The 27,211-nt window shown below is 48.8% G+C and overlaps 16 protein-coding genes across 16 annotated transcripts; 6 read left to right on the top strand and 10 right to left on the bottom strand.

Moving 5' to 3' along the window:
* Positions 1 to 129: 129 nt before the first annotated feature.
* Positions 130 to 912, top strand: FIESC28_11537 (uncharacterized protein; the record flags this gene model as incomplete). The annotated part of the gene is made up of 1 exon (XM_031165659.1): positions 130 to 912. One exon carries the CDS (start codon positions 130 to 132, stop codon positions 910 to 912), a length of 783 nt encoding a protein of 260 aa, XP_031010297.1.
* Positions 913 to 1,535: 623 nt separating this feature from the next.
* Positions 1,536 to 2,865, top strand: FIESC28_11536 (uncharacterized protein; the record flags this gene model as incomplete). Its single annotated transcript, XM_031165658.1, has 2 exons — positions 1,536 to 2,469; positions 2,519 to 2,865. The coding sequence occupies 2 exons, from the start codon at positions 1,536 to 1,538 to the stop codon at positions 2,863 to 2,865; spliced, it is 1,281 nt and encodes a 426-aa protein (XP_031010296.1).
* Positions 2,866 to 2,911: 46 nt separating this feature from the next.
* Positions 2,912 to 3,577, bottom strand: FIESC28_11535 (uncharacterized protein; the record flags this gene model as incomplete). Its single annotated transcript, XM_031165657.1, has 1 exon — positions 2,912 to 3,577. One exon carries the CDS (start codon positions 3,575 to 3,577, stop codon positions 2,912 to 2,914), a length of 666 nt encoding a protein of 221 aa, XP_031010295.1.
* A 729-nt stretch (positions 3,578 to 4,306) lies between these two features.
* On the bottom strand, positions 4,307 to 5,283 carry FIESC28_11534 (uncharacterized protein; the record flags this gene model as incomplete). Its single annotated transcript, XM_031165656.1, has 5 exons — positions 4,307 to 4,515; positions 4,601 to 4,655; positions 4,701 to 4,907; positions 4,967 to 5,209; positions 5,254 to 5,283. The coding sequence occupies 5 exons, from the start codon at positions 5,281 to 5,283 to the stop codon at positions 4,307 to 4,309; spliced, it is 744 nt and encodes a 247-aa protein (XP_031010294.1).
* Positions 5,284 to 8,101: 2,818 nt separating this feature from the next.
* On the top strand, positions 8,102 to 9,941 carry FIESC28_11533 (uncharacterized protein; the record flags this gene model as incomplete). Its single annotated transcript, XM_031165655.1, has 6 exons — positions 8,102 to 8,232; positions 8,296 to 8,498; positions 8,561 to 8,600; positions 8,650 to 8,866; positions 8,921 to 9,060; positions 9,110 to 9,941. The coding sequence occupies 6 exons, from the start codon at positions 8,102 to 8,104 to the stop codon at positions 9,939 to 9,941; spliced, it is 1,563 nt and encodes a 520-aa protein (XP_031010293.1).
* Positions 9,942 to 9,943: 2 nt separating this feature from the next.
* FIESC28_11532 (uncharacterized protein) lies at positions 9,944 to 10,944 on the bottom strand (the record flags this gene model as incomplete). The annotated part of the gene is made up of 2 exons (XM_031165654.1): positions 9,944 to 10,746; positions 10,803 to 10,944. The coding sequence occupies 2 exons, from the start codon at positions 10,942 to 10,944 to the stop codon at positions 9,944 to 9,946; spliced, it is 945 nt and encodes a 314-aa protein (XP_031010292.1).
* A 394-nt stretch (positions 10,945 to 11,338) lies between these two features.
* FIESC28_11531 (uncharacterized protein) lies at positions 11,339 to 12,346 on the top strand (the record flags this gene model as incomplete). The annotated part of the gene is made up of 1 exon (XM_031165653.1): positions 11,339 to 12,346. One exon carries the CDS (start codon positions 11,339 to 11,341, stop codon positions 12,344 to 12,346), a length of 1,008 nt encoding a protein of 335 aa, XP_031010291.1.
* A 246-nt stretch (positions 12,347 to 12,592) lies between these two features.
* On the bottom strand, positions 12,593 to 13,198 carry FIESC28_11530 (uncharacterized protein; the record flags this gene model as incomplete). Its single annotated transcript, XM_031165652.1, has 2 exons — positions 12,593 to 12,892; positions 12,944 to 13,198. 2 exons carry the CDS (start codon positions 13,196 to 13,198, stop codon positions 12,593 to 12,595), a joined length of 555 nt encoding a protein of 184 aa, XP_031010290.1.
* Positions 13,199 to 13,799: 601 nt separating this feature from the next.
* On the bottom strand, positions 13,800 to 14,360 carry FIESC28_11529 (uncharacterized protein; the record flags this gene model as incomplete). The annotated part of the gene is made up of 2 exons (XM_031165651.1): positions 13,800 to 14,023; positions 14,072 to 14,360. 2 exons carry the CDS (start codon positions 14,358 to 14,360, stop codon positions 13,800 to 13,802), a joined length of 513 nt encoding a protein of 170 aa, XP_031010289.1.
* Positions 14,361 to 15,119: 759 nt separating this feature from the next.
* On the bottom strand, positions 15,120 to 16,505 carry FIESC28_11528 (uncharacterized protein; the record flags this gene model as incomplete). The annotated part of the gene is made up of 2 exons (XM_031165650.1): positions 15,120 to 15,779; positions 15,831 to 16,505. The coding sequence occupies 2 exons, from the start codon at positions 16,503 to 16,505 to the stop codon at positions 15,120 to 15,122; spliced, it is 1,335 nt and encodes a 444-aa protein (XP_031010288.1).
* A 620-nt stretch (positions 16,506 to 17,125) lies between these two features.
* On the bottom strand, positions 17,126 to 18,905 carry FIESC28_11527 (uncharacterized protein; the record flags this gene model as incomplete). The annotated part of the gene is made up of 3 exons (XM_031165649.1): positions 17,126 to 17,368; positions 17,415 to 18,299; positions 18,378 to 18,905. The coding sequence occupies 3 exons, from the start codon at positions 18,903 to 18,905 to the stop codon at positions 17,126 to 17,128; spliced, it is 1,656 nt and encodes a 551-aa protein (XP_031010287.1).
* Positions 18,906 to 19,524: 619 nt separating this feature from the next.
* FIESC28_11526 (uncharacterized protein) lies at positions 19,525 to 19,799 on the bottom strand (the record flags this gene model as incomplete). Its single annotated transcript, XM_031165648.1, has 2 exons — positions 19,525 to 19,664; positions 19,715 to 19,799. 2 exons carry the CDS (start codon positions 19,797 to 19,799, stop codon positions 19,525 to 19,527), a joined length of 225 nt encoding a protein of 74 aa, XP_031010286.1.
* Positions 19,800 to 20,823: 1,024 nt separating this feature from the next.
* On the top strand, positions 20,824 to 21,315 carry FIESC28_11525 (uncharacterized protein; the record flags this gene model as incomplete). Its single annotated transcript, XM_031165647.1, has 1 exon — positions 20,824 to 21,315. One exon carries the CDS (start codon positions 20,824 to 20,826, stop codon positions 21,313 to 21,315), a length of 492 nt encoding a protein of 163 aa, XP_031010285.1.
* A 364-nt stretch (positions 21,316 to 21,679) lies between these two features.
* Positions 21,680 to 22,930, bottom strand: FIESC28_11524 (uncharacterized protein; the record flags this gene model as incomplete). Its single annotated transcript, XM_031165646.1, has 1 exon — positions 21,680 to 22,930. One exon carries the CDS (start codon positions 22,928 to 22,930, stop codon positions 21,680 to 21,682), a length of 1,251 nt encoding a protein of 416 aa, XP_031010284.1.
* Positions 22,931 to 24,073: 1,143 nt separating this feature from the next.
* On the top strand, positions 24,074 to 25,566 carry FIESC28_11523 (uncharacterized protein; the record flags this gene model as incomplete). The annotated part of the gene is made up of 7 exons (XM_031165645.1): positions 24,074 to 24,127; positions 24,176 to 24,220; positions 24,277 to 24,324; positions 24,371 to 24,840; positions 24,896 to 25,313; positions 25,368 to 25,435; positions 25,485 to 25,566. The coding sequence occupies 7 exons, from the start codon at positions 24,074 to 24,076 to the stop codon at positions 25,564 to 25,566; spliced, it is 1,185 nt and encodes a 394-aa protein (XP_031010283.1).
* Positions 25,567 to 25,773: 207 nt separating this feature from the next.
* On the bottom strand, positions 25,774 to 26,569 carry FIESC28_11522 (uncharacterized protein; the record flags this gene model as incomplete). The annotated part of the gene is made up of 3 exons (XM_031165644.1): positions 25,774 to 26,055; positions 26,109 to 26,301; positions 26,349 to 26,569. 3 exons carry the CDS (start codon positions 26,567 to 26,569, stop codon positions 25,774 to 25,776), a joined length of 696 nt encoding a protein of 231 aa, XP_031010282.1.
* Between the last annotated feature and the right edge of the window lie 642 nt (positions 26,570 to 27,211).

Below are 27,211 nucleotides of genomic sequence, written 5' to 3'. Positions count from 1 at the left end.
GCGCTGGGAGCTAGTGCTATCATGTACGGTACTGTTGGGTCCTTGGCAACGTGGTGGAAGGTTAGAAGAGCGACCGCGTATGGCATTGCAATTTCGGGCTCATCAATTGGTGGCATCATCTTCCCGATTATGGTCAATCGATTGATGCCCATGGTTGGCTTTGGATGGACGATGCGTGCAGTCCCATTCATCATTCTTGTCGGCGTGCTTGCGGCGGTCGCAACAATTCGTTCCAACAAAGCTCATGCCCGTACCCCGTTCAAGATAACATCATACATCACACCGATGAAGGAAGTCAAATTCGCCCTTCTCTGCCTAGCATTAACTATTTTTGGCTTTGGACTCTTTCTTCCCTTCAACTTCATTCCCCTAGAGGCACAGGCTATGGGTATGTCTTGGGAATTGTCCATCTACTCCATTGTCATCCTCAATGCCGTGAGCGTCTTTGGCCGGATCCTGCCTGGCTTCTTGGCCGATAAATTCGGTCGTTTCAATATGATGATGATCTGCACAACCATGTCGGCTATCTTGACCCTGGCTGTCTGGCTTCCCGGAAGATCCAATGCGGCATCGCTTTGCTTCTCGGCATTCTTCGGTTTCTTTTCCGGCAGCTACATCTCGTTGACCCCTGCGCTGGTCGTAGAAGTCTCTCCCCTGTCGGAAATAGGACATCGAACAGGAATGCTATACTTCTGTATCTCAATCGGTGTATTAGCGGGTAGTCCCATCGCTGGTGCGCTCGTGGAAGCGAACGGTGGCAATTACACATATCTCAAGGTGTTTGCCGGAGTGACAATGCTCATTGGTGCTATTGTGATTGGTGCATTGAGATTTTATGGCTATCAATTGACGAAGAAAGCAGTAGCCGAGGTTGGTAATGGCAAGGTAGAAATTGGGGGAGAGAAGGAATGAGTTGGGACTGATTCGTGATGTGGGGTTGGATTCATGAAGCTCGGAAACATGCTGACATTCCGATCGCGTCTTTACAGCTATGTAAAACGTGTTAAAGAGCGAGACTAGAATTTCTCCAGTGAGCCTGAGTTTTAAGATGTCTATTTAATGCAGAATCTGCAACACAATTGAAACCGCAGTGTAAGCTCATGCAGAGCAGTGTCTGAAAATAATCGTGCTACCCTATTGTTATCGATAACATGTGCCGGCTTTGACACGGTGATGACCTAGGGTCTCGATAAGGGATCCGGCCCCATAACAAGACGACGCGACTGAGACAGAAAAGGAAAAAACCTCTGCACGGAACTGTAGATTCAATAGCGGCTGAAGATGGGATATTCTCATCTTCAGCCGGGATAACCGCTTTAATGCTTGCAATTGTCTGACGCAGCGGAATCTCGGAATCTCTCGGCCGATGTTCAGCGGAGCCTTTCCGCTTCCGTGCCCCGTGTCATCCCCCGCATCTCGGCCTTAGTCCCCGCTGCATCGGCTTCCCACGGCTCCATAAAGTATACAAGACAGAAAACAATTGGCGTCGTTGTCTTCATCATCATCATAATCTTTTATTTACTCAAGTTGCCAAAATGTCGTGGCTATCTATTCCCTCAGAGTCTCACTTCTCCATCGCCAATATCCCATTTGGCATCATCTCCACATCATCTGATTCAACACCCAGACCTGCCGTCGCTATCGGCGATCATGTTCTTGATCTGAAGGCTTTTGCGAAGGGAGATGGTTTCTCTGGGAGCTCGGATGTTCAGAAGCATGCTGATGTCTTCTCGCAATCGTCATTGAACGCTTTTGCTGCTCTTGGACGGCCTGTTCACCGCGCTGTGAGGAGCTACCTCCAAGACGTTCTGGCAAAGGACACCAAGCATCCCCAGATCCTCAAGGATAACCAAAAACTTCAAGAAACTGCTCTCCTCAAGCGCTCAGATGTCAAGAACCATCTTCCTCTTGCTATTGGTGATTACACCGACTTTTATGCTGGAAAGCATCACGCTTACAACATTGGCTGCCTTTTCCGTGGGCCTGATAACGCGCTGCAACCCAACTACACACATCTCCCCGTCGCGTACCACGGACGTGCGAGCAGCGTTGTCATTTCTGGCACACCGATTCATCGACCATGGGGTCAAATCCTGCGTCCCGGAAACAAAGTTCCTGATCTTGCACCTTGTGAGAGGCTGGACATTGAGCTTGAGATGGGCATGTTCATCTGCCGCGAGAACCAAATGGGACACCCCGTTCCTGTCGATGAGGCTGATGAACACATCTTCGGCTATGTTCTCATGAACGATTGGAGTGCACGAGATATTCAGGCATGGGAATATGTCCCTCTTGGACCTTTCACTTCCAAGAACTTAGGCACGAGTATTAGCCCTTGGGTCGTTCTCGCTGATGCGCTTGATGGTGCGAAGGCGGCTGGAATTAGGAACGATAACGAGATCCTCCCATACCTGAAGGAGAAGAAGGAGAATAATATGTTGGATATTGATCTCGAAGTGGAAATTACCAGTAAGCGCCAAGTCCTTGACCTTGAAATATACTTGCTAACGTACCAAAGCTGCCGCTGGAAACAAGAATGCTCTCAGCAAAACCAGCTCTCGTAATCTGCTCTGGTCTTGGCCCCAGATGATTGCTCACCACACCATCACTGGCTGCAACCTGCGACCGGGTGATCTTCTCGGATCGGGTACTATCTCTGGCCCTGATTCTGGTACAGAAGGAAGTATGCTAGAGCAGACAAAGGGTGGCAAAGTGGCTATTCAGCTCAGCAACGGCGAGGAGCGAAAGTTCATTCAAAACGGTGATACTCTGGTGTTGAGGGGATCTTGGGGTAGTGGTGATTCCAAGGTTGGCTTTGGCGAGGTGACTGGAACCATTCTTGAGCCCCTTCCATTGTTCAAGTAAAAATAGAGATTGTATGGAGCTTTAAAACTAAATAGACTGTTTACATCTAAGCCTTGAGATTGTCCGGTGTATCAGGCTGATTCTGCCAATGCGCCTTTACAACAGCAGGATGATCCTTCAAATTCTCCGCAATTCTCTGGAGTGTCGGAAAAGCCGACAAGTCAACACCAAACCTCTCCGCATTCCACCAAGCAGGCATAAAACAAGCATCGGCCATCGTAAGCTCATCGCCAAAAGAGCACTTTCCAGCTGTATCTTTCGCAACCTCCTCATAAGCCCTCAGTCCATTCGTCATGAGCTGACAGTTCCACTCTTCTGCGTTACCACCTAGCTCTCGTACGCGACGCATGATGCGAAGGTTTGTCACAGGCTGGACATCTGCGCTGATGATGTTGACGAGCGTTCGTACGATTGCTCGGCCCTCCGGGTCAGACGGGAGAAGGGCATGCTCAGGGTGCTTTTCTTCGAGATATTCCAGAGCTGCTACGGATTGGCGAATGAGGAAGGGCTTGGAGTTGGAAGTGGGTGGGATGAGAACGGGAACTGATCCTGAGGGATTGAGAGCTTTGTGCTCATCTGAAAGATGGTCGTTCTTGAGAAGATTGACGGGTGTCAAGTCGTATGAGATTCCCTTGGCGTTCATGGCAATCCGGAGACGGGCTGCGCATGAGGAGCGGAAGTATGTGTATAGAGTATAATTGGAGTCTGACATTTCGATCAAGTGCTCTGAGATGGTTCGGCTATGTGTAGTATTCCAGCTGTAAAGACGAGAGAAGCTGGGGACTGGACAATCCCGAGCAGAGCCACGCCCTTCTTATGTCACGGCGTAGTCATTGTGTAAGTAAGCAGCTTGGCTGTATACCTCACCATTGTACGTACAGCTATCCGCTGCTAGCCTCCCGCTGCCGAAGGTGTATGGGCGTCACATGTTGTTGGTTGCCGGAATCGCGGGGGCGTTCCGAGGGAATGCGGGGATGGAGAGTCGCCAACCCGGGGAATCAACCACCATCCGTGCAGAATTGAACAAAGAACATATTAATATTCATCAGTGTACCTACTTCTATACTTGTTTGTCTGAGTCCGATTCTGCAATCAACGCTTTGGAAGGACGCCTCATCTCTATCCATTCAATATCACTTGCATAGGTGCAGTGGTCCTTTCCAGTTTCCGACACTCCCTCAACTTCAGACCACAAGGAAGGAAGTCGCATTCTCTGCTGTCCAATATATGTCGGTGATTCCTCCTCATCATGGTGCCTGTAGTTGTTTCGAATTGATTCAAACCCAAGCTTTGAGTTCCTTCGCATCCAATTTCCACTCGTGTTTCCAGGAGATGAAGTCTCAGATTTATGTCGTGATCCAAAGTATGGGCGTAGCGAGGGCAAACAGGCGATTACAAGACCTATTTCAGCGTCTAATGCACTCCAGAGTACTATGATCTGTTAACATCTAATCTGCCCCAGAGGAAAGGGAGTAGTACTAATTTCAGCAAGTGATATGGTAGAGTCGGCGCCTGCGTTGAAGATTGTGAGGAAGCGACCGAGGCTGACTGCAATATTGACAGTTCCAAGTAAAAACGTAAAGTAAATACCAATTCTGAGTGATCGCTTGACATTCAGTGCTGGCACAATAAGCCAGGGAAGAATGAAAACTGTACCGACGTCAGTGTTTATGCTTATAAGGTTCCGGGTCTCTGTACCGAGCAGGTCGCCCAGGAACGATAGTCCCCAGCCTACATTGAATGTAACCGCATAGGTCCAAGGCAAACAGGTTCTGTAGATTCTCAAGTCCCTGCGATTGAGTTAGCTATGGTAACCGAATGCAACGGAGTGTGACTTGCCAGTGTCTGTCGAGGGGTATACAGATGCAGAAGATGAGGAGAATGGTGATAAAATAGCTGGCGATCGTCGTCCATATCGTGATCCAGAGGAATATCCGTCGCTTGACCATAAAGTCGGGGAAGGCCTGTAAGTAGACCGACAAGAGAGCCGCCTTGCATAGGTAAAGCGTCGTGTAAAATGGGAAATTGGAAGCAAAGAGCAACTGATAGTCACTACCGTCAATTATACAACCTCCAAGGCTAGTTCAGCAGTGGTTCTCACCTTCAACACCAGCCTGAGATTGGTAGTCCCACCGCTATATCCTTCCAGGGTTGAGTGCACGCTGGGCTCAAACGCACCAAGAGCTGCAAACGCGGGTCCGAAAGCACCAGCAATGACGCCTGATATACATGCCGCGACCATGAACTTATCACTGAGAAGGAGCTTTCGCTTTTGTATCCGGAGACGGAGGTTGAGGCGGGCTGCGACGAGGGCTATCGCGACGAGGACAAGGATTTGGGAAGCCTGGAGAGTTAATACCAAAGCAGTGAAGACCGAATGTTACGTACGAGGATGTCCTTGGCATCTGGATTACGCATCGCGCTTTAGTGGTAAAAGACCTGGAAGTCTTTTATTGAGACCTCAGTATCGAGGGTTTGAAGGTTGATGCAAATTGTGTGAGTACATCACAGGGGACGTCCTTGCGCTGGGAGTGGACAGAGCAGCCTCCTTATCTTTAAACCACCTCAACAAACCACCGAACTAGTAAAGGCTCGACCCCAGGGCTGAAATTAAGCTTTCGCCCTGGCATCGTTATCCGTCTTGGGCGTCGTTGGCCACATACCTACAAGCACGCTAGGACAAAAACGTCAAGATTATGAGACAGGTTCGCCGACGGCAACAGTCAAGGTTTTGGACATCTTGACTGTTTCGGGGTAACATAGGTCTTGGCAATACACGGGAATGATGTTAGTGATGGAAGTGGTGGCTTAGGATTGACGGATGGGTCTGGGGTTGGTTGATCATATACGTAGATTTACTGTCAACAGATCACGAGGCAGGACACGGGTGGTGGGGATCTAAAAGTTCACTCAATTGCTATTCTGGGTGGACTATCGCCTGCTGCTTAGTATAGCTTCACTATTGAGGGTGGTACCAGATGCAGGGCTCGCAGCGCCCCATATACGCCCGTTTAACGACCATCCTGCAGCCGCATAAGCAACTACATAACGGGGCAACTTGCTGTCTCCCGTCACCAGCTATAGTAGAGGACGGAGGAGAGTCCTGAGCTGAATGTTACACGAAGCGTGAGGACTCATTTTGACGGTAGGTTGCATGACGTTGAGGTTGTTGGAGTCAGACATGGCTACCTCTTTGCCCGACCCATCATCTCTCTCACTATTGACTGGGAATGCCAATCGTCGACGCTCATCCTTTTCGACCGGACCCTTCTTGTTGCATTCTTTATCAGTCTTGCTTGAGTTCTGAAGATTGACTAAAGAACAGACATCTTTGCAAGGGCCGCACAGCTGCGAGGTCCTATCCTGGACGATTCTTTTGCAGACGCAATAGCATTGGCATCGAGGGTTAGCTGTTTCCATAACATCACCTGGCGAATCGGCGTTGAGCTTGAGGCTGTTGTTATAAGGCATGGCTGTTGAATATATCTAGTTCGAAGGGGTTGATTGATTGTGGAATTGTGGAAAGGCAAATGTCTAGGCACGAGCGGACTGCTATTTATATGTACGAAATGCTCTTATTTGCATCACTGTTGCTCGTATGCATCTTTTCACAATCTTTCCTGACTACACGACTGGTATAGCTCGTAGCAGCCAAGAGCAGAATCTTTTATTTGTGCTTCAGTGCATTATGCACAACTTCTTTCTATCTATGTTATCCATGACCAATCCATTCCCTTGCCCCACCCATAACCTCTATGATCTAATCAGAAGGGCAATCCGTGACGCTGTCCTTCGCGATAAGAGCCTCCACGTCACTTTCACCATCGCAATTCTCCTTGCAGGGGTTGCACAGCATCAACTTGGTATCCTGGACTACTCTTGTACAGCCGCAAAAGCATGTGCATTGAAGGTTGGCTACTTGTAGGATACCACCAGGCAAATCGACTTCCTGAATAGGGGAAGTGGGTGGAGTAAGGTTTTCTTGATGAAACATGGTTCTTGATGATCTGTTTTTGGACTTCTTTTTCGTTTTGCTTTTTTTGAGTGCTGTGTGATTTGATCGACCCTGTGGTTGTAGTTATGACCTGGCCTTATATACATGACTGCGAACACTGCTTCACAAGGTCAGTCAGACTAGGCAATGAATCGGGGTTAACAAGGTATCCCTTAACCTTCACTCCAATAAGTGAAACCCTGCATGTGCGTATGTCCGAGCCGTCTGCCCATTCCTAATCACCTGTAAACTGTCACTGAAACCATGTCATTCCTACCACCTACTCAGATGATATTCATAACCATGATCCTTCTTATTCAGCTTCCCGTTACTAGCAGTCATAGATCTGACTTTCTGGGGTGGGTATGACAGGCATAGGATGTATCTCAATGCATCGATTACGCCGACCATAGTATCTCTGTTGAATTATACTCTGGCAGCCACAATAGCACCAGCATCGACCATTGGCGAACTGTATAGCACAATCACGAAGGCTTCCGCTCGGTAGACTTCGGAGGGTGGTGAGCTTTGCAGCCTTTGACTGAGGCATTGTAGTAACCTCCAAGAATGACATTGGCGAAATGCGGATTTTACTTGATTACAAACATTATGAAAAAGGTAAGTTCTGTCCGTTACCTATGAGGAAGAGAGAATGGAGATTTTATAATGAAGAACACATGTTACGCATGTTTGTGTGCGACTTCAGGTCATGCTTGTGTCCGGATACAGGCGAGCAATTTACGGCTTTGGGGCAGTTGCTAGATCAAGTAGTGCTGTGCTGCGAGACGGGTTTCTCTCGGTGGCCCCGATACCAGGATGACCGTACTTAATCACAGCTTTTTATCTCAGTGCATTGAGACTACAGTCGTTCCTGGCGCGATCACGAAGAAGAACTCGTCAATCGGCAGAGAATCCTATACCTTGGTTCCAGATTCATGAAACAGCGCTTCGGAATAGCTGGCAAGTGGTTGGAAGTGGTGTTATATTTGTCTCAATCTGCACCTAGAGACTCTACTCATTTGAATGTTTTATAATAACTTAACAAGTACAATGAAGCATGTTTTTGACATCATGGAGGACCCCTTGCTCGCTTACACGCGTAATCGTCCCAAGGCAGCTTAGCGCCAACTGTCAGCATCACCCGCCCCAGGGATTTCGCCTGACGAGACATAATCTGTCTTTCCCATTATCCCCTACCCCCTACCACGAATTACAAGCTATTCTCGTTACACCACCGTTACCATGGTGTTTTCAGCTGAAGTCGCCGCCAAGAAGCCCAAACAGAAACAGAAACAGTACTACACCCGCAGCCGAACGGGGTGTCTGACATGCAGACAGCGCCACCAAAAATGCGATGAGGTGCGTCCGATCTGGTTAGTGAAATACGCCCCGGCACACACTTATGCTTGTAAGAACTGGCTGACTTATGGATCCAGTGGAAACTGCCTATCAGTGCAGCGACAATGCGAATATCCCTCTGCAGTCCTGCCGCTTCGCGAGCGCAGGAAGAAATGTCTTCCAGGAGAGCAGCAACCTTGGACTGATGCAGTGACCATGCCTAAAGTCATTGGATCTTGCACATCTGTCGCGACACGACCGATACCAATGGCATATCGATCTGATGAGCTGTTTCACTACTGTAAGCTGACTAGATCTGCCAAACGCTGCGGTACTGACGAAGGGAAGTTTATGCGCTTGAAGATCCGTTTGACGTTGTGCCGAAGGAGAGACGACGAGGCTTGTAAGAATTCTGACTCACGTTTCTCCCATGATAAATTCTGACATCTTAGGCTGCAATCTGTTGCACATAGCAGTGATGCACTGCGCAACACCATGCTCATTGCTGGACTCCACTATGCTTGGAACGCCGGCCAGCTCCAATCCTACGAGCCCACTTTCTTGTTCCACAAGATTCAGACAATGAGTGATGTGAATAAGTTTCTTCAAAACTCAGATAAGAAATATGCAGTTTGCGTGAGAAACATTTCCACTTTGTGTTTCTCCGAGGTAACAGGCCTACATTCACTACCCTTCATAACGGACATTGATTGACGCTTTTAGTGTGCACTCGGAAATATCGTTACAGCAGAGACACACATGGATGGTCTGATGAGATTCATGGACCTTCACAGACCAACTCATATCACAATACCCACAGAGCATGGTCTGGATGATGAGTTGGCGAACCGATGGGTTCTATTGTTCGTGCCCCTCCCCATATCCCCTCACAGGTCACTAACAGTACCCCAGTGCATACAATTTCATCCACGGCTTCAAAAGCAGAGTCGAAGACGTCCTCGTCGACGCCAGCGTCACGAAATCAGGTCAAAAGCCCCCACCAGCTCTAGTCGAAAAGCTCATGCATGAATGGCACAAGCATGAGATGCAAGGTCTTGATATTCGACTCAAGGCGTTGAAGATGCTACCCTTTTTCTTCAGTGAACTCCCCCCAGGTTCAACGTTTATTGAGATCGATGGTACAGAGATCGTGGAATGCCTGGCTACGCTTACGACCACGTCTCGCATGAGAGCGCAGGCGATGGACTTTGATAGTCAGCAGATGATATGGCAGGAGGGCGCTGCTACGAGATTACTTTTGCTCGTCGTTGGATCACATATTGAGTCAATCTCAAGCGACAGGAAAGCAACAAGGTCTTCTGGACCCCGTTCTTCCTTGACGTCGTCATGGTCTGGCTTGAATGCAGCAGTAGGTCTCTACCTCCATACTATCCTCAGGTTCTGGAATGCTGGCGATCCAATCGAGCCATCTCTTCATCGTCGCGTCTTGTTTATTCTCTACCAAGACCTTGAGCTTGGCAGACGTCGTTCTCGAGATCTGTCAGATCTTTGGCTTTGGAAAGCGTTTGTTGGTGCGATGAGCCTTGACCGAGCGACTGCTTCTGCTGGTGGAATGTTGGACGAGATGCAGGTAGTCTTTGAAGGGTTCGTTAGAGAGTGGAGTGGAGTGACTAGGATCACAGACTGGGAGGTCGCGAGACTGGCTCTGAGTACGGTTGTTTGGCCAGAGGTGTTCGTGTATGAGGATATGGCGCGAGAACTGTGGTATAGCTGTATTCTGTAACATTAAGTCACAAGACATTCATTCAAACCTTGGAACGTATCTTGTGAGCATATCATGTCTCTCACAACCTGCCATCCAATACTCTGCTGCTGAATCCTTTCATAATCCTTCCCCATGACCATGCACCACTTGTCCAGGAACCACGGTGCAGCCTCCCAACTCTTCATGTCCCAGGGCGGGTAGCTATCCTTGGACTTCTCTCCCATGCCAGAGCCCAACCTCCACGTTGTCAACCCTCCTCTCGCGTATATATCAAGCTTCATCTCCCAAATATTGAAAGTAGAAGGTAAGGCAGCAGATGCCATGATAGCGCGCTCGCGCAGAAACGGAAGAGGTACCAAATCCAGGCTTATATGATGGGGTATGAGAATCTGCGCCAGCGTAGGGCGCAAGTGAACGGGGACGTTGGTGTTATTGAAGGAAGAGATGAACGCTGAGCCAAGAGCTCTACAGTTTGGGGTTCCGGAGATGCTGGGTTGGAAGAATGGAGAAATGTTATCAGCGTTGCAATTTGCGACGACATCAAGGTCAAAGCCCAGTGACCTTGCATTGGTGAGACAAGATCCGAAAAATGCGGTTGGGAAGAACTGAAGCATGTTGAGATAGACATCTGGGAAATTTGATTCATTGCTTGACTCGGTGGTGCTTGGCGACACGGGCTCAATGAACTTGGTAAGTTGGCCGGGGTCTTGGTCTTCCTGTTGTACAGGTGCGTCGCGCTTCAAAAGCGGCCGAGGCCGCGGATTATCTTTTGCTCGAGATCTTTTCTCTTTTATTATTCTTCTCTCTTCTTTTTGTCTTTCTCCTACGAACAGATCGGTTAGGGACACAGTTATGACTATTTGGCACTCATTGACTCACTGTATGCCTTTTGCGCCAACCTGTTTTGCTCCCTTCTAGCAGGGGTTAAAACGCGATGCTTAGCGGGCGGTTGAGCAGCATCTGGGTCATCCCTACCACTCCGCTTCATAGTATTGACCTTGTTTGTATCAATGGTATTCATTTCTCTGGGGCTCGGGCGAACAGAAGATGCACGAGAATGATGAGGCGATTGTTCTGTCAGCAAGTGAATCCTGATTACGGATTTGGATGGTGGTCGAGCCCAAGATGGAGCGGGGCGGTCTGGCTTACGGTTTTTGAACCAATCAGCGCTTGGCTGCTCTCGCCTCTGATGCCAATATTGAGTGGCTTACTGTTGGAGGTCCAATCGGACGGCGGTTGAGGTTATCGCCGAATTGTCCGCTGCAGTAATAAGGGAGCATAATGAGTAAAGGAAAAATCAGTATAAATACCACATGAAAGGAACCTAAAGATGCAATGCTCAAACCACTGCAAGTCGCTCCAGTTTCGCACCTCATCCTAACAAGTACTTGATTCGTATTCACCAAACGCCAAAAATGTCCACCAAAACCATCGCAGTTGTTGGCGCTACTGGCACGCAGGGGGGCTCCGTCGCCAGAACCTTTCTTAACCTTCCCAACTGGCATGTCCGCGCTCTCACACGCAGCTCAACATCTTCCAAAGCCCAAACTTTGAAAGACCTTGGAGCCGAGATTGTTGAAGCAGACATGAATGACGCCGAGTCGTTAGTCCGCGCTTTCAAGGGCGCACATGCCATCTTCATCAACACAGACTTCTGGGCGCCTTACGTATCTGCTCTGGCAGACGGAAAAGACCAGCTTACTAGTCAAAGCATTGGGTATGATACCGAGGGTCTTCATGTCAAGAATGCGACATACGCTGCGTCCAAGACGGAGACTCTTGAGAAGTGCATCTACTCTGCCCTTGGACCCATGAAGGAGGTTTCCAAGGGAAAGTTCTCTCACTGTCATCACTGGGAGACCAAGGCTGCAGCTGTCAACTATATCGAAAACGAGGTGCCTGAGCTTGCCCAGAAGACATCTTATATCTACGTCGGAGCTTACGCAACCAACGCCTTCCTGTACCCCAAGAAGGATGCCGAGACTGGCGAATATGTTTTGGAGATCCCAGCCTCAGGGAACCTGCGAATGCCCATTATTGACACCGCCAAGTCAACCGGTATATTCGTCCAAGCTCTAGTTGAAAGTGAGCCTGCTAGAACGAAACTGCTGGCATACGACAGCGAGCTCTCCATGACGGAGGTCGTCGAAACTTGGAACCAGGTCACGGGAAAGAAGGCTACTCTGAGGACCATGACTGAAGAGGAGATGAATAAGAAAACTGATCTTCCTTATGAAGTCCTCGATGGACCTGCTTACTTGGATGAGTATGGATATACCGAAGGGATTGAAGGGGTTATCACGCCTGATCAGCTTAAGAAGCCTGTCAAGACTGATAGTCTTGAGGAGTACTTGAGGAAGCAAGACGCCGAGTCACTTCTATCGTTCAAGTATGGTCTTCCAGAACCCCCAAAGAAAAATTGAGAGCTTCTTGTATCTTGGTGTGAACAGTTACTGGCTGATAGCTACAATATAGAATGGTATTCTTTCTTTTAGTCTATGCCAACATATTGACATGAATACACAAATAACCAGACCCGGGTATATCCGTCCTCGTCGCAACGTGTTGAACAGCCTTTTGATACTAGACACGCTCGTCTCCTGGAGTACGATGCCAAGTGGAGAAATATGACACTCATAAAGTCCCAATTGCCGACCAAAGAGTTGCGATTACTTGTTCGGTGAGTCGGCAGCCCCAGAGTTCCCATCCTTCAAGGCCTTCAAAGGTCGTCGTCCAATTCGCCCACCAAGGTCCTTCCGAATCCACATAAACTTCTTCTTGAGTCGGCCATTTACCATGAACACCTCGGGCATACCGGCGACTTCTCCCTTTCCAGCAAGAGGGCCATCTTGGAAGATACCACCAGAGTTGCGGATGCTGGCAGGGATGGACTGCCACATCTTGCGGGCGCGAGCTGTGTCGGCATCAGATAGCCCGTTTCGGTCGGGCTCGAGATCGAAGTTCGTGGTCTAGGAAGAGTGTCATTACAGGTTACAGGACGGGATATAATGAGTCTTTACTTCGAGTTCGGCGAGTGTCGCGTGTCTGTCAATGTGACGCTTTAGTGCATTGTTGCGGTTGACGATAATCGCCTTGCAAATGGGGCATTCTTTCGAGCCGCGATACAGTCGGACTTGGGTTTTGGTGGCGCTTCTAGTGATGGGAGTATGAGAAGGCGAAGAGGCGGTACTGGATGAAGCTGGGGAGGAAGGGATTGAAGGCGAAGTGGTGGGAGAGGAAGAGCGCGGCTTTCGTATTATGATGATGCGCGTCATTTTCAAGTCGGTTTGTGATGATTGCGATAGACGTTTAAGAAACACTGGATGATGCAGAATGAAGAGCAGAAAAAGGATGTTTGGGGGGAAATAATTTTGCATTGAGAAGTTATCTACTCACATTGGTGGGTATTCGCAAGCGAGTTTAAGATCACCCGACAGCTGCTGGCAGTTAGCAGCTGTCGGGCAGTGGCAGACTCATGAGCAGGTGCCATAATCCAACACTAGCAATCACTGTGATAGCACGAGGGCTAACAATGTTTGTTGGTGGTGCAGATCGAACGGAGCCATGTTTGTCAGAGTAATTGAGGTCCTTACCGAGAGTGTATAGATAAAGCTGCTCTCAGTTAAGAGTCAGTGAACTCGTCAACATGTGGCCGACAACTATCTGAACACAAACGGAAATATTGCTTCGTTGAAATGCGTAAATTGACAAGACTTTTGTATTGAAGGTATCTTCATCGTCGCTTGATCAACGCTTCACATCCATGTTTAGACACCCGGTGATCCATTCTCATTCCTTTGAATTACAACGGTATGCCTCCGACCCAGGCGAATTGTACCAATACCCCTTCGAATACATCATACTGCCTCACGGGGGCTAGATTCGTTGACGCTTGTTCTTGCGCTCAACGTCTGGGGAGTCGTCACTGTAACCCCTGGCCTTCTCAGAAGCATGATTAAACATGGCTTTGCACCTTGATCTGGCTGTTTTGAGGTCTGCAGCTATTCCACGAAGATTGTTGAAACTTTCAGGCCTCATGTATGCCTTCTCGGTTTCCAGGATATGCCAGGCCATAGAGCCGGAAGAAGTCACGATGTCGTCTATGTTAAGATTAGCGGGCCATACATAACGAGATCAAGTGTACTTACGAGCGTCCAGTGCGATGTCCTTGTAGTAGTTCAGCTCCTTGACTTGTTTCTCAAGCTCTTTGTTGCGGGCGGCCAGCGCGGCGATAGTCTCGCGAGCATTTTCCATTAGAGAGGCCGAGGTGCCGTCCTCAACTTTCGTTCTAGCTTGAGTGACGCCAGCCTTGATACCGCGGTCGTGCCATTTTCGACCGAACTCCTCGACGCAGGAAAGGTTCTTTGCAGAAACAGCGAACGCGTCTGACTTGAGCTCGGAGATTTCGTCGCCGTCGATGTTTTTGGAGGTAGCCATCTCGATGCAATAGCTCAATACGGATACAATAAGGGGCAGTGAAGCAGGGATACAGACACTGGAAACAGAAAATCGAGAGAGGGGTACTAGGTGGGAGAAGCAAAAACAGTGTTTGCGTAGCTCTACCAATAGGAAATTACAGAGGGTGGTTGGTAGTCTCGATGATGGGACTGGTGAGCCTGACTTTCTGGCCCAGAGAAAGAGAAGCGATTTTAGGCAGCAACAGGCGGGGAAAGTTCCGTTGCAATTTTTATTTATCACCTTGGCCTGGAGGGCCGCTCTCCATAGATTTATCAGCGTGGCGGACCGCCGTCTTTGGGTACGCAAACATTGACTATATCTCACTCCTTGATGAAACGATAGCCCTTCAGAATACAGTCTAGTTCTGGATTCAGCCATTTCTGTTATTGGTTTATTCATAACCAAAGACATTGTTGTTCAGCATGATTATTTCCTACGTACATCCGTAATTATTTCACGGTAATCTTAACATAGAGACGACCGGTAATGTTCAAGGCGTTTGTTATCAGAGATTATATCATGAATTATCCGAAGCCACATCGCGCGGGTACCATAAAAGCTTTCCTTCTTCCAAGCTGTTACCAGCCGAACATTCCTTGTTAGCAGTAAGTTACTTCCTCATCAAAAGTGTTTGACTGCTAGCATCTTGGAGGAGGAAAAGCTTTCATGGTACTCATCATGATGTTGAACTTTTATGAGAACCTATATCTCGAACCCTAGAATAGTGAGGAGCAATGCTTACAACTCACCATCCTTCCAATCAAGCTCGTCATCATCCTCCACATAATCCTGCAATCTCTCCTTGAGTTCTTCAACACTGATCTCACCATCCACACTGTCAGGGTGTTCGCCCTTCCTGTGAGGAGGAATAGGGATAGTTCGAGGAACATGAATGACACCATTCTTACCAACAGCGTCATTGAACCCAACAACAACATGTCCATTCAGAACAATAGTAGTCCAGCTCTTAAAGGTATGTACATCAACACCAACACTCCTCTCCAAAAGCGTAGGTAGCTCAATGTGGAAATCGTCACCATGTCCGAAGAGCTTCTTGGATGTCTGCTTCTCGTCGCCGTAGTAGACTTCATCACTGTAGAGTGTGATGTTGGGGACAATTTGGTACTTGAGCAAGGCACGGAGATACTTCTTGCCGGTTTCGGTGTTGAAGAGGAAGGCGTTAGCGCGAGCACCAAGACGCGACCACGCCTCGTTCGAGGGCGCGAAGACGGTGCTGCCGACCATGGGGACGTCGTGGATGTATTTGACAAAGTCGGTCTTGTCATAAGCGAGGAGGAGGGTAGAGAATTGGGCAGGGAAGAGGCTGATCTCCTTGCCGATGTAGGGAGGGGGAACAAGAATTCTGTTGACAGCGTGGATGATACCGTTCTTGGTTTTCTATAAAGTGTTAGTACAGATCAAGTTGTGAGAGTTCGTTTGGATACTCACAAAGTTAACGGCAATGACTTTACTGTATAAGTTGACCCTCACACCAGAAAGCCCAACACTGGTTCGAAGACGCTGAGGCTTATCACCGAGCAACTTCTCCTTCAATGTAGTAGGAACAGTATGGGTGAAGAGGATCCTTGAAGCAGGATACTCTCCAACCCCGAGGTGGTAGTTGAGAACGTCTTCGACAAACTCATCGCTAGGCTTGTGCTTCTTGTCATGGGGGATATGCTCGAACGCCTCATCAGTAGGAACGAAGAGAGTATAGTTCTGGTCAGTGCTATTAAGCAGCTTTCCAAATTTCTCATGCTCCTTTACGAGCTTGAAGAACTTCTTGGTGTAGTTGCTCTTGGCGATGAGTTCGTAGGTAGTATGGTCTGTAAAGTCACCACCTGTTCGACCAAAGATGGAAGCGAACTCTTCAGTGCTGGTCTCTTGATCGTTGGCTAACTCGTTGAAGAAGGCATCCTCGTCTTGGAGCTTGTGGTGCAGAGCGGAGGAGATCTCGTTGCCAAGCTGATCGGTCGCCTCATCGAGAGACTTGCGGATACGGACGGGAATATCCTCAAGCGTCTGCTTGATATCATCCTTGAAAGCGTTGAGACTATCAAGAGACTCTGGGAGAACGAAGGCGGAAGTGGCCGTAGCCAAAGTGAGAGTCAAAAGAGACCTCATTGTGATAGTAAAAAGTAGTATTGACTATCAGAAAATTGAAGATGAGGAGAAGGAAAGAGGCACAGAAGAGGAAAAGGTCTTAGCCAGGCCCAGGGGCTAATATGTATAATTTCTGTGATGGACAACGGTCAATGATGCCCAGACGTTGGAACAGTGAGTGGAGATGACGCTGTCAAAGGGCAAGCGAATGTTGGCGTCATCAGTGGATTTACCCCGCTTGAAAAGGGTGTCACAAAAGATGACGTGAGGATTCAGCCTGATAATGTCGGGATTATTCTGTCGCCACGGCTCGGATTCTTCGGGTGCATACCAGTTGATCTGACGTGAGGCGACAGTCATTGGTCCGCGGACGCGTGTCAGCTTATCAATTTGAGCTAGGGGAGTTGTACGCGTATACCCGTCGGCCCAATGCATGCTCCGCGTATATAAACATGCCGTTTCAGAGACGGATACGGGCTAAACGGGCATCTGGAAGAGCCTAAAACTATGGGTACGATGGGTCCACTGAAGAGCTTTAGAACCCGAACTCGAGGCTGGGCCATGCATCAAATCAATTGGGTTGTTTTCCTATGTAGTGGGGGAAAATGCTTAATGAATTCTTAGAGGATACACTCAACAGCCTAACTACCAGCGACGTTCTCCTGGTCAGCCTTTCCAGCGTCATCAACCGGAGGCAAGTTACCCTTTGCCGGCCCCATAACACAAATACCCTCTCGAGAGAATCGACTTCCATGAACAGGACAATCGAAACTCTTCTCAGTAGTGTTCCAACACACGACACCCTTCATATGCGGACACAAAGCGCTGTATTGCTTGACATTTCCTTCTTCGTCCTTGTACACCGCAATTGGCTTGGATCCGACCTGACAAGATTAGCTCATGTCTGCAATCAGTAAATTGAGTACTTACCTTGTTCAATACACCACCCATGCCGCGGCCAAGGTCCTCGATATCAGTAATATCAGATTCCAAGAAACGCTTGTACTGCGCGTTGATTTGCAGATCATGCGAAATCATGCTTGGAAGGGACTTGAGCATGGAAGCAATGCGCTTAGGGGAGTAAACCTCAGCCCACGGGTTCTTGATATCATCAATCTCATCAGCGATCAGACGGCCAGCCAATACTCCGTGTGTCAAACCGTCGCCAGAATCTCCGGTGATGATGTAGATGTGGTCGTTGCCCTGGTTCTTGCCGATGAACTGCATGAAGTCAACAGGTTCAAAGATCTGACCGCTCCATTTGTAGTCAACAGAGCCAACCTGTGAGAAGCGTTCGCGAGTCCAGTTCTCTAGCTCCTGGAATTCGGTGGTGGTATCTTCCTGGCCAACTTTGTGGTCGCAGCCTCCGACAACAAGGTAATCATGTTGGTCGTCGCATGCTGTGAGACGGATGTACTTGTACTCCTCGGCCTGGTCGTAGAGGAGACAATCCTCGATGGCACCCTTTGATACCTTGGCAGCGATACAGTAAGAGCGCATGAACTCCATCTGAGCGATGACACTGAGCTTCTGCAGAGGAACGCAAGTGGCTTCGACGGCGTTGTTACACTTGACCGTCTTTCCATCTGATGTCTGCACGAGTACAGATTTGTTACCAATTCCTAGAATTTCAATGCCCTTCTCTTCGACCGACATGACTCGTGTTTGGTCGAAGCATTGGAAGTTGGGCTGAGACTTGAGCCACTTCAGGACTCCGTTGAGATACTTTGTTGGGTGGAAGGTAGCTTGGTCCTTCACGATGAGACCTCCTCGCTGGTCGATGGCTCCATCCCAACCTTTGACGGCTAGTGTTTCCTGGGCAGAGAGTTAGCTGAAGTCTCATAAGAGGATGGTGCAACACATTTCAAAATGATACGCAGGATGGGTACTCACATCGAATCTGGAATCGATACCATACTTCCTTTGCGCTGCTTCCTCCTTGCGCAGTTCATTCATCTCTTCCTCGTGCTCCTTCTTCTCCTTGGTTGAGTATTGGGAGACCTCGTAGGCCGGTAGCTTGCGATATTCACACTCGATGCCCAGCATCTGGGAAATTTCGCCAACACGATCCCTTCCCCAGGCATGACTCTCAGCAGCAGCTTTAGCGCCCTCATCACCGTGCTTCTTAGCGATCTCAGTATAACCATCGTCCAGGTCGTTGGTCAGATGTCCACTGGTGCGACCAGTCTCTCCTGATAGGACCTGTCGAGCTTCAAGAAGGACGACTTCTCGTCCTCTCTTCACGAGCTCAAATGCTGTAGAGATTCCTCCAATGCCTGCGCCAATGACACACACATCAGTCTCAATATCTTGATTCAGCTTCTGAAATGAAGGTCTGTTCGAAACGGGATCTTGATGCACCCAGACTGAGTCGGTCACGCCCGAAGTATGAAAGAACTGCTGTGATTTTGAAGTCGCCATGGTGGACTGATAAGCTTTGAAAGATAGCTGAACTGTGCAACGACGAGAGACACGAGAAACTCTAAAAGCAGCCGAGGTTACTGAGAAGAGCATTCTAGGCTGTGAAGCTAAAATTTGGAAGAAAAGTGCTTATGCAGAAAGAACAAGCTGCGTGTGATGGAGCTCTATATCATGAGAGCTGTTGCTGGGGAGCTGTCAATGAGCCGTACAATGCGCATGATTGACAAATAAGAATGGGCTGATTGGCAAGAGCTCATGCCATTGAAGCGAAATACATATTGGAGTGCGTCAGTATTTGCGGTTTCACATCACAACGTCGTCACTGTTTGCACAACATTCCCGACGTGTTCGTATGAGGTCCGGAAGATTTGGTCCTTTCTATAGTGGGCAGCAACCAATGACAGTGGAGATTATTCTGCTGTCAGCGCTTGGCGCTAGTACAAACGTCACCATGATGGACGGCATAGCACAATCACTGACAGCTGCAGCACAAAAACAGCTTATTGCAGCAATCTCACCGCATTTCACAGTCGCAGTTCATCTACGATGCATACAATGGTCTGGAGATAATTAATCGGGGATATTAATGGTTTATTGAATTAATTATAGGCCGGTAAAATTAAGCCTTCTTCTCTCCGCCCATGTTGTTCTGGACTGTTCCTCCAATGCTTCCGTCAGCCTTAAACTGCTTGCCAATTGCGCCGTCCTTGTCGAGAGGTCCTCCGATCTTTTGCGCCATGCCTCCAATGGCTCCCTTCTCTGCAAAGTCGGTCAGATATGCCATAGCAAGACACAGCGTGCATTCTTACCGGTGAACTGCTTGCCAATGCTTCCTTCCTCGTCCATGGCCTTGGGCACGGTGCCAGTGAGGTTGGTGGTGGGCTTGTCAGACATGATGTGTATAATGTTTCTTTTGTTGATGTTTGTGTAAGAGATGTGATTTTTAGGAAATGGATTGCAGACAAATGGTATTTTATAGCTGATGACGACACATCTATGATCGCATCACTGTTGCGTTCGTGATATCATGAGATCATTGGCGTGAGCTTGCATGCACATGGGATCGACGAACGTGGCTCACTGGGCTGAAGTCGCCCCGCACAAGCTTGACAAGATCAAGATCGCCCTGGTTCAATTAAACGTTGATCTGAGGAAGACGCTTTGGGGCTTCGGGATATTCACCAAGTTTAGGTACAGGTCCAAGCGCTCGGCATTTGGTGTAAATTTGGAGGAGCTGTTTGATGGCGTCTCTTTTGAAGCACATGTGCTGAAGCCTCCGGTATCAGGACATGGTGTTTTCGTTGTATCCAAAAACACGAGAAGCGGAATTTGTATACGGTTAGAAGAGGTTCCGCTCTTCCTTCAGAGTTTCTCCGTCCTTATCCACTTCAATCCGATACTGTACCTGAGAAACTCGAACGGCGATCAAGATGGTTCAATTATTGGGGCGATTGACCTGCAGGCCACTTTAACAATGCCATTGCGGGATTAACCGTGGTAGTTAAAGGCAATTGGCCTGTAACCATGGCCGGACCGGTCCGGGTACCGTTGCTCTAATCATCCTAGGTAGGTTGGGCAATAGCTGAAAACTCCATTGAAGAATGCAGGAGCTATTGGAGACACAGAGTACATAAGCTCAACTAACGGCATACATTTTCGCGCCCGCTGCCGCTGCCGAATTTTGTGGTGGTCTTCCGTCTGAAAGTCCATTTTTTAGTGATGTAAGTACCCCTGCTCCACGGCCGGGGCTGCCCGATTGACTCACTGCGTCGTACCTGTCCTTCCGGCTTCGGGGGTGTAATCCAGCATTTTGATCGCGACAAAGGACATCTCTCAATCTCAACTTGCAATTCAGATCGTTCCCCTAGAAAGTTTCGGAACCAGTCAGCTTCATCACCGCTAAAGCGCAGCTCCAACGATGGACGACCCTCCTTTCACCTCCCCAGGCCTCTCACTCAAAAGAGCTGAAGCTACCGATATACCCTCTATCCAGTCGATCATCAATGAAGCATACTCAAAATACATCCCACGCATGAACAAACCACCAGCTCCAATGTCAACGGACTACCAGGCCCTTCTCACATCGCCCGCATATACAATCTTCGTCCTCCGATCAAGCGACGAGGATATAGTCGGCGCATTCGTCCTTTACCATGAGGAAAACGCAAAGGATCTTCGAATCAATAATATGGTCGTTGACCCAAAGGCGCAAGGCCGCGGCTATGGAAGAGTATTGATGCAGTATGCTGAGGACCTTGCAAATTGGCGAGGGTGCACCGCTTTGACGCTGTATACGAATGTAGCGATGGTCGAGAATCTGGTGTTGTATCCCAAGATGGGCTTTGTGGAGATTGAGAGGCGGACAGAGGATGGCTTTCAACGTGTTTATTTTCGCAAAGAGTTAGTATAATTACTGAATCGCAAAGTTTAATGGTATATTATATTGGAAGCGGTGATGCAGAATTGGGTATTTTATGGACTGTATCTATATTCTAGACTTCAGGTTTATTTTGACTTTTGTTCGGTGGTGTTCGAGGAGCCTGCTCCTTATATGCGCCTCTCAATCGCTTATCGCTTGTGTTGTATATGCGGTCTATTTCCATTCCTCGGTGCTACTCGTCGGGTTATGTACAGCGATTTAAGTCTGTCGTTGGCAAGTCCGTCGCCATTGTGCTGGTGAATGGCGCGTCGCGACATGATGGCATCACTCGTGTAGTCAGGTCATCGTTCCAACGGCCCCAGCATCAATTGGTACGGAGATCAGGGTCGGTCGATCACTCGCGCGCGCCTTGCAACCTCTCGAAGCTAAAGTTCCACACCTCAGCTCTCCGAGGACCATCAGAAGACTCCACCAGCCCAACGTGTTGCATCACGCTCGGATCAAGCGCCCACTTAGTCAATTGATGATCGCGCGCATAATCCTCCATGATCATATCGCCTGGGAACTGGTACGGTGGCTCGCGGAGGAAGTCTTGTAAATCTCCCAAGTGGTGGTTTGGGAAGACGAGGCCTTGCGCGCAGCATCCGTAGCGCGGCATTTCGCGGACGGTTGGTGTTTGCGTAAAGAGACGATGCAGCGAGATGCGGCCTGTCACGAATGCTAGTGCGAGGCAGGCAGGGATCCAGAGACCGAGGAGCAAAGCGACTGTTTGTGCGAAGTCCTTGGACGCAAAGGATCCTGCGTGACGCCGTTGGCGACAGCGCAGAGCGAGGAGGAGACAACCGATAAGACCTGTGTAGCCCAGGATCACGACCTTGAGATAGTCAAAGATCTCCTCGTTGTTCCAACCCATGAAGATCTCTGAGTAGAACAAGCGCAGGTACATCCAATCTTGGTGCGCATCGGTCGCTCGCTGCTCAACCTCAATTACGCCCTTCTTGAACCGTGTGAACCAGTCCGGCGAAGCTATTATATCGTCTTCGATGAGGGCGAAGTACGTGGGGTCTCGTTGTCGGCATGCTTCGAAGAGAACGGAGTGGTCTAGGCGGATATTCTCGACTCGATCGTCGCTGCGTCCCATGCCGCGAATGTCGTGGGGGAGGACCTTGTAGTCGAGATCTGGCCCGGCATTTGCGTCGCTGGTATCGTTGGAGTACACAAGTACATCGTCCGCAAGGCCAAAGAGCCAATCTTGGCCATAAGCAAAGTGCTTCTTGGGGTCCTTATCCGCGAGCAGCACTACAATGTGTATCTGATTGCGCTCATTCGGCGTCAACGTATCAACAAGGCTGCCGACCGTGTGCGCAAGAAAGGCCGACGTGGTGCGATTGATGCTCGGGATACCGATACATAGGAACTCATTGTCGACCTGCACTTCGGTGCGCTGCTTGTGCTTGACGGGGTATATTTCGCGCTCGAGGTACTCGTCGACCTGGATCTCGCGGGCTGCGGAGAAGCGACGATCGAAGGCAATCCGGCTCTTGTAGAAGAAGGAAGAGGGGTCATCGTAACCGTTCCGGTAGCTCCATAGCAGAGCGATGAACCATATTAGCCAGAAGCCAATGTTTGCGTGAGAAGGTCGCATGACTTCATTGCAGATGAGGCATGCTTGAATTGAGAAGAGAGAGGAGGAGAAAGAGGCGCAAGCAGCTGTCAAAAAAGTCACATAGCCAAGCCATCCAACGGGTCAGAAAATAACGGGCTGGTCTTGGCTGACCAACACTGAAATTGGATGACATACCACTCGTTTGAGTCTGCTGCTTCCTCTCCAGGGCTTAGACTCACTGTATTCAGGGCATGCTCCGATAAACTAGAGTCGCTAACCCGCCAAATGCAAGGAACTGTTGGGCCTGATTGGCGTGGCTCCGCTATCTCCAGATCGTGTCCGCTAAGCCTTACAGTCTGATTGGTGAAGTTACCCCACGTGCTGAAACCCATGTCTTTGGGCGGGCATCTTGAGACCAAGATGGAAGGTGGACGCGTGGGTAGGAGCAGAGGTTCTAGGGTAGAAAGACGTCTTTGCCTGACTGCCCTGTCTTCGGTCGCGACATGTAACGACTTTTGGGTCAAGTGATGCGTCGCAGATAAATTCGCGTAGGGCTGCTAGTATTCTCAAATGCTATGATGGTTGATCGTCAGTTGGCGCGCTCCATGTAACATTCTGAGACGCGACTGTAACAGTTTCTGGTGTCGAAAGAATCCCTGCAAAACCATGTGAGTCTTCAGGATACGTTGTGACGGTATAACAGACAAGATTTTGCAAACAATTAACTAAACGCCTATATCCGTAAAACTTCTGTGAATTGTAAACAGGCGACAGATACTCCAGTTACAGAATTTCGTCGCCTGCAATAGTATGTTGCATCGCATTAGAGCGCCGCAGCTTGTGGCCGATCGCACCAACAGTCGCGCGCAACACCTCGTGCTACGAAATGAACGGACATCGCGTTAGCTTCCAATTGTAGTTTGGAGATGTTCATTGAATCCATTCGGTCTATTCAGTGCGAATTCACCGCGACTCGCTCTTTTGCCAAAGAGATGCCGAACCGAATGCCGGATTCTGGAAGAAGCCGATTTCGGCAAGCACATTCGGATGTCCGGCAAAGCGTACATCCGGCGGAGACCCTGTAGATTGATAAGATGGCTCGAGATAAAAAGACCCTTTACATCCTTGTGGTCATATCAATCACTTCTTATTATTTGTTATTCTCTTAATCCATTGATCACTATGACTGCCGGGCTGAAGAATGTTATTGTTGTTGGCGGCTCCTTTGTTGGACTTGTGGGCGTCCCGATGTCGCTGTAAGTCACAGTTACTGACGATGTATAGGCCGCTGTGAAAGAACTTGCTGCACTTCTACCTGTCACCCACAGCGTAAGTTTAGAATGTTTGTTTTAGCTTCCAACTTCTAGATATTGACATTCCTCCAGGTACTGTTGATAGAACCACATAGTCACTTTCACCATCTATTCGCCTTTGTGAGTACGCATCCAGCCCAACGCCCAGCATATACTGACTCTCCAGCCCCGATTCGCCATCGTCCCAGAATATGAACACAAAGCCTTTATCCCCTATACCGGCTTCTTCTCTTCTCTACCAAACGCCACCAACCATGCCATAGTGAGAGCCAGAGCCGTCTCTCTGCAAAAGAACCAAATCACACTTGACCGACCATGGCAAGGCTCAACAGAGATTTCCTTCGACTACGCAGTTGTAGCTACCGGAACACGTCTTCAGTCTCCGAGTAACATGCAACACGATGACAAGAAGCCCTCAGTAGATTACTTCAAGACATATCAGCAAGGTATCAAGAACGCTGAGTCGATTGTAATTGTTGGCGGTGGAGCCGTCGGCGTGCAGATGGCTACTGATCTAGGGGAGGTTTATCCCGAAAAGAAGGTTACGTTGGTGCATTCGAGAGATCGACTTATGCAGCTCTATCATCCGAAGATGGATGCTATCATCCGCGACCGTTTGGAAGAGCTTGGTGTAGAGTGAGTCGCCCGGATTTTCGTTCCTCATCCATCATTAACAATGATTCCGCAATAGCGTGGTCACCGGCACACGAGCAGTCATCCCAGACAAAGGTTTCCCAACAGACGGCTCAGATTTCGAACTCGAATTGAAAGACGGCCGCAAGATACCCACGAATCTTGTCATCCCAGCAACTGGTCAAACGCCCAACAACCAGTTCCTACAAGACTTGGAACCTACCCCAGGACATGAGATCCTCAACCGAACTAATGGCTTCATCAAAGTTTCGCCAACTTTGCAATTTGCTGATCCAGCCTATTCGAACCTGTACGCCTGCGGTGATATTGCCGACAGCGGAGCTCATAAGGCAGCTCGACCTGGGGCAGCACAGGCAGCAGTCGTAGCACAGAATATTGCTGCCATGGTTCCGGGTGGATCACCTACGAACAAGATCACTGTTGATCCTCCAGCTATCCATTTGTCGTTGGGATTGGTAAGTGTACCTTGTCTTGCCAGAGAGCGAATCTTGATTCTAACAGCTCGACAGACGAAGAACATGGTGTTTAGAAATCCTCCTAAAGGCGAGTCCGAGCCCATGATTATCTGGAGAGACGAGTAAGTAGCCTCCCTGTTCCGGTTCAAGAACAGAACTGACATAGATCAGCGGTGCACGAGATATGAAGATCGAGGGCGTGTGGGAACGACGAGGCATGAGAGTTGCGCGTCTAGATGACTACCACCTGTGAACAGGATTCCACTTGTCTACAGTTCACCTGTTTAATGAGATCACGGATATTATTGTTAAAAAACTTGACTTTCATGAAATATATAGGAACAGCAGTAATTTCTGTCAGTGGGCTTGTTCTATCAAGTAAAAGATATTCGAAAGCTCAATCCGACTCCTGCTATGATGAAACTCCAATTCGATTGTCTATGATTGAGCATGGCCACCCTCATGCTTCAGCTTTCAAGACCGCCCTTCCACCCTCAACGATATGTCTATTCTCGATCAAGAACGTTCCCTCAGGTTCGCTCTCCTCATTAATAGCCAGGTACGTAAAGTACGCACCCAGCTCTTTATTCAACACTACCCAGTCGTCACCCAGGATCATTTTCGCAATACAACCAAGAATCATATTTCTTTGCGTGATCACACCCGCAGGTCGGAGCATAAAGGTTCGCCATACGGAAGCATGTTCTTTTGCAAACTCTTGAGACCGTACTTCGTATAGACCCTGTGATCGAGAATTAGATATCTTTAAAAATGATTAACGTGGAAGGAAGTTACCTTTAACTTTCGGGGGTAGTCGTTGACCCAGAGTTTAGCATCCTGGTCTTGAATAACGAACGCGCCGCTGAGATGAATGAAGCGGAACCTGGGTCTTTTCGGCTGCCTCTCTAGAAGAGGCGCAAAAGCGAATTGGAATGCCAGAGGGTATTCCATGTCTGCATTCACGTTTCCTCTATACGAGCCCATAGCACTACACGTATTAGTCTCTGGCATATATCACCTCTTGAAGAGACGTACCAAATCATAGCAGCAGCATCAACGTGCGGTAGAAGAACATCTTCCGGCCAGACCGCAAAGTCTTTTATTATGACCGTTTGAAGCTTTGGGTTGCTTGAGATGTCGGAGGGGAGTTGGCGGCGTACAAAGCAGACAACTGAAGTGACCTTGGGGTGAGCGAGGCACTGGCGGAGAGCTTCGCCTCCGATGGAGCCTGTTGCGCCGATGAAAAGAATCTTCATGATGATTTGATGGAATAGATGCTGAGGACTTGCTTGAGAGTGATATGTAATGCTTTTCGAGGAGATGCGAACGTGGTTATAAAGTACCTCTGAACTATTGACGGATGCGGCTTACAAGCGGAGTTGCAGGGGGTTAAAAGTCCGCCGCTCCTCTAGACGTTGAGACACAGCCATGAGGACCGCGATTCTCGTTTACAATACGGAAAAGTGTTTTAAAAAAAAGTGCCTAGTTGCAATTGGGATGACAGCTTATTATTTTGTCAGCCAATAGAATGCCAGATTGTGATTTTTGACGTTGGCTTATTTGCTGGCTCACCTTTTTCCCTTGTTCCGACAGGTAAGCCATCTGCTAATCCGCTGCGGAAGTGTGAAGTGGCTCACATCAGCCAGTTCATCTGTGGGGCACCGAATCCTTCAGGAACAGGCACCATTCGAAAGGATTATTTTTTATCGGAGTTATATGTTCCAGTTCCGAAGCATTCACTACCATGTTTTTGGTAGTTGGCCATTTTGCATAATCTGCTCGAATTGAGACTCTTCGCGATGCGCTGCTCTCCGCTTGCAAAACTAGACCTGGACCCCGGGTCATTCATCTCTACAACCACGATTCGTGTTTGGCTTTTTATTATTATTATTATTATT

The sequence above is a fragment of the Fusarium coffeatum genome (genome assembly GCF_003316985.1).
Source record: "Fusarium coffeatum strain FIESC_28 chromosome Unknown BRIP53273_contig_423, whole genome shotgun sequence".
NCBI classification, from domain to species: domain Eukaryota; kingdom Fungi; phylum Ascomycota; class Sordariomycetes; order Hypocreales; family Nectriaceae; genus Fusarium; species Fusarium coffeatum.
The sequence above is the reverse complement of the archived record's forward strand: the minus strand, read 5'-3'. Positions and strand labels throughout refer to the sequence as shown.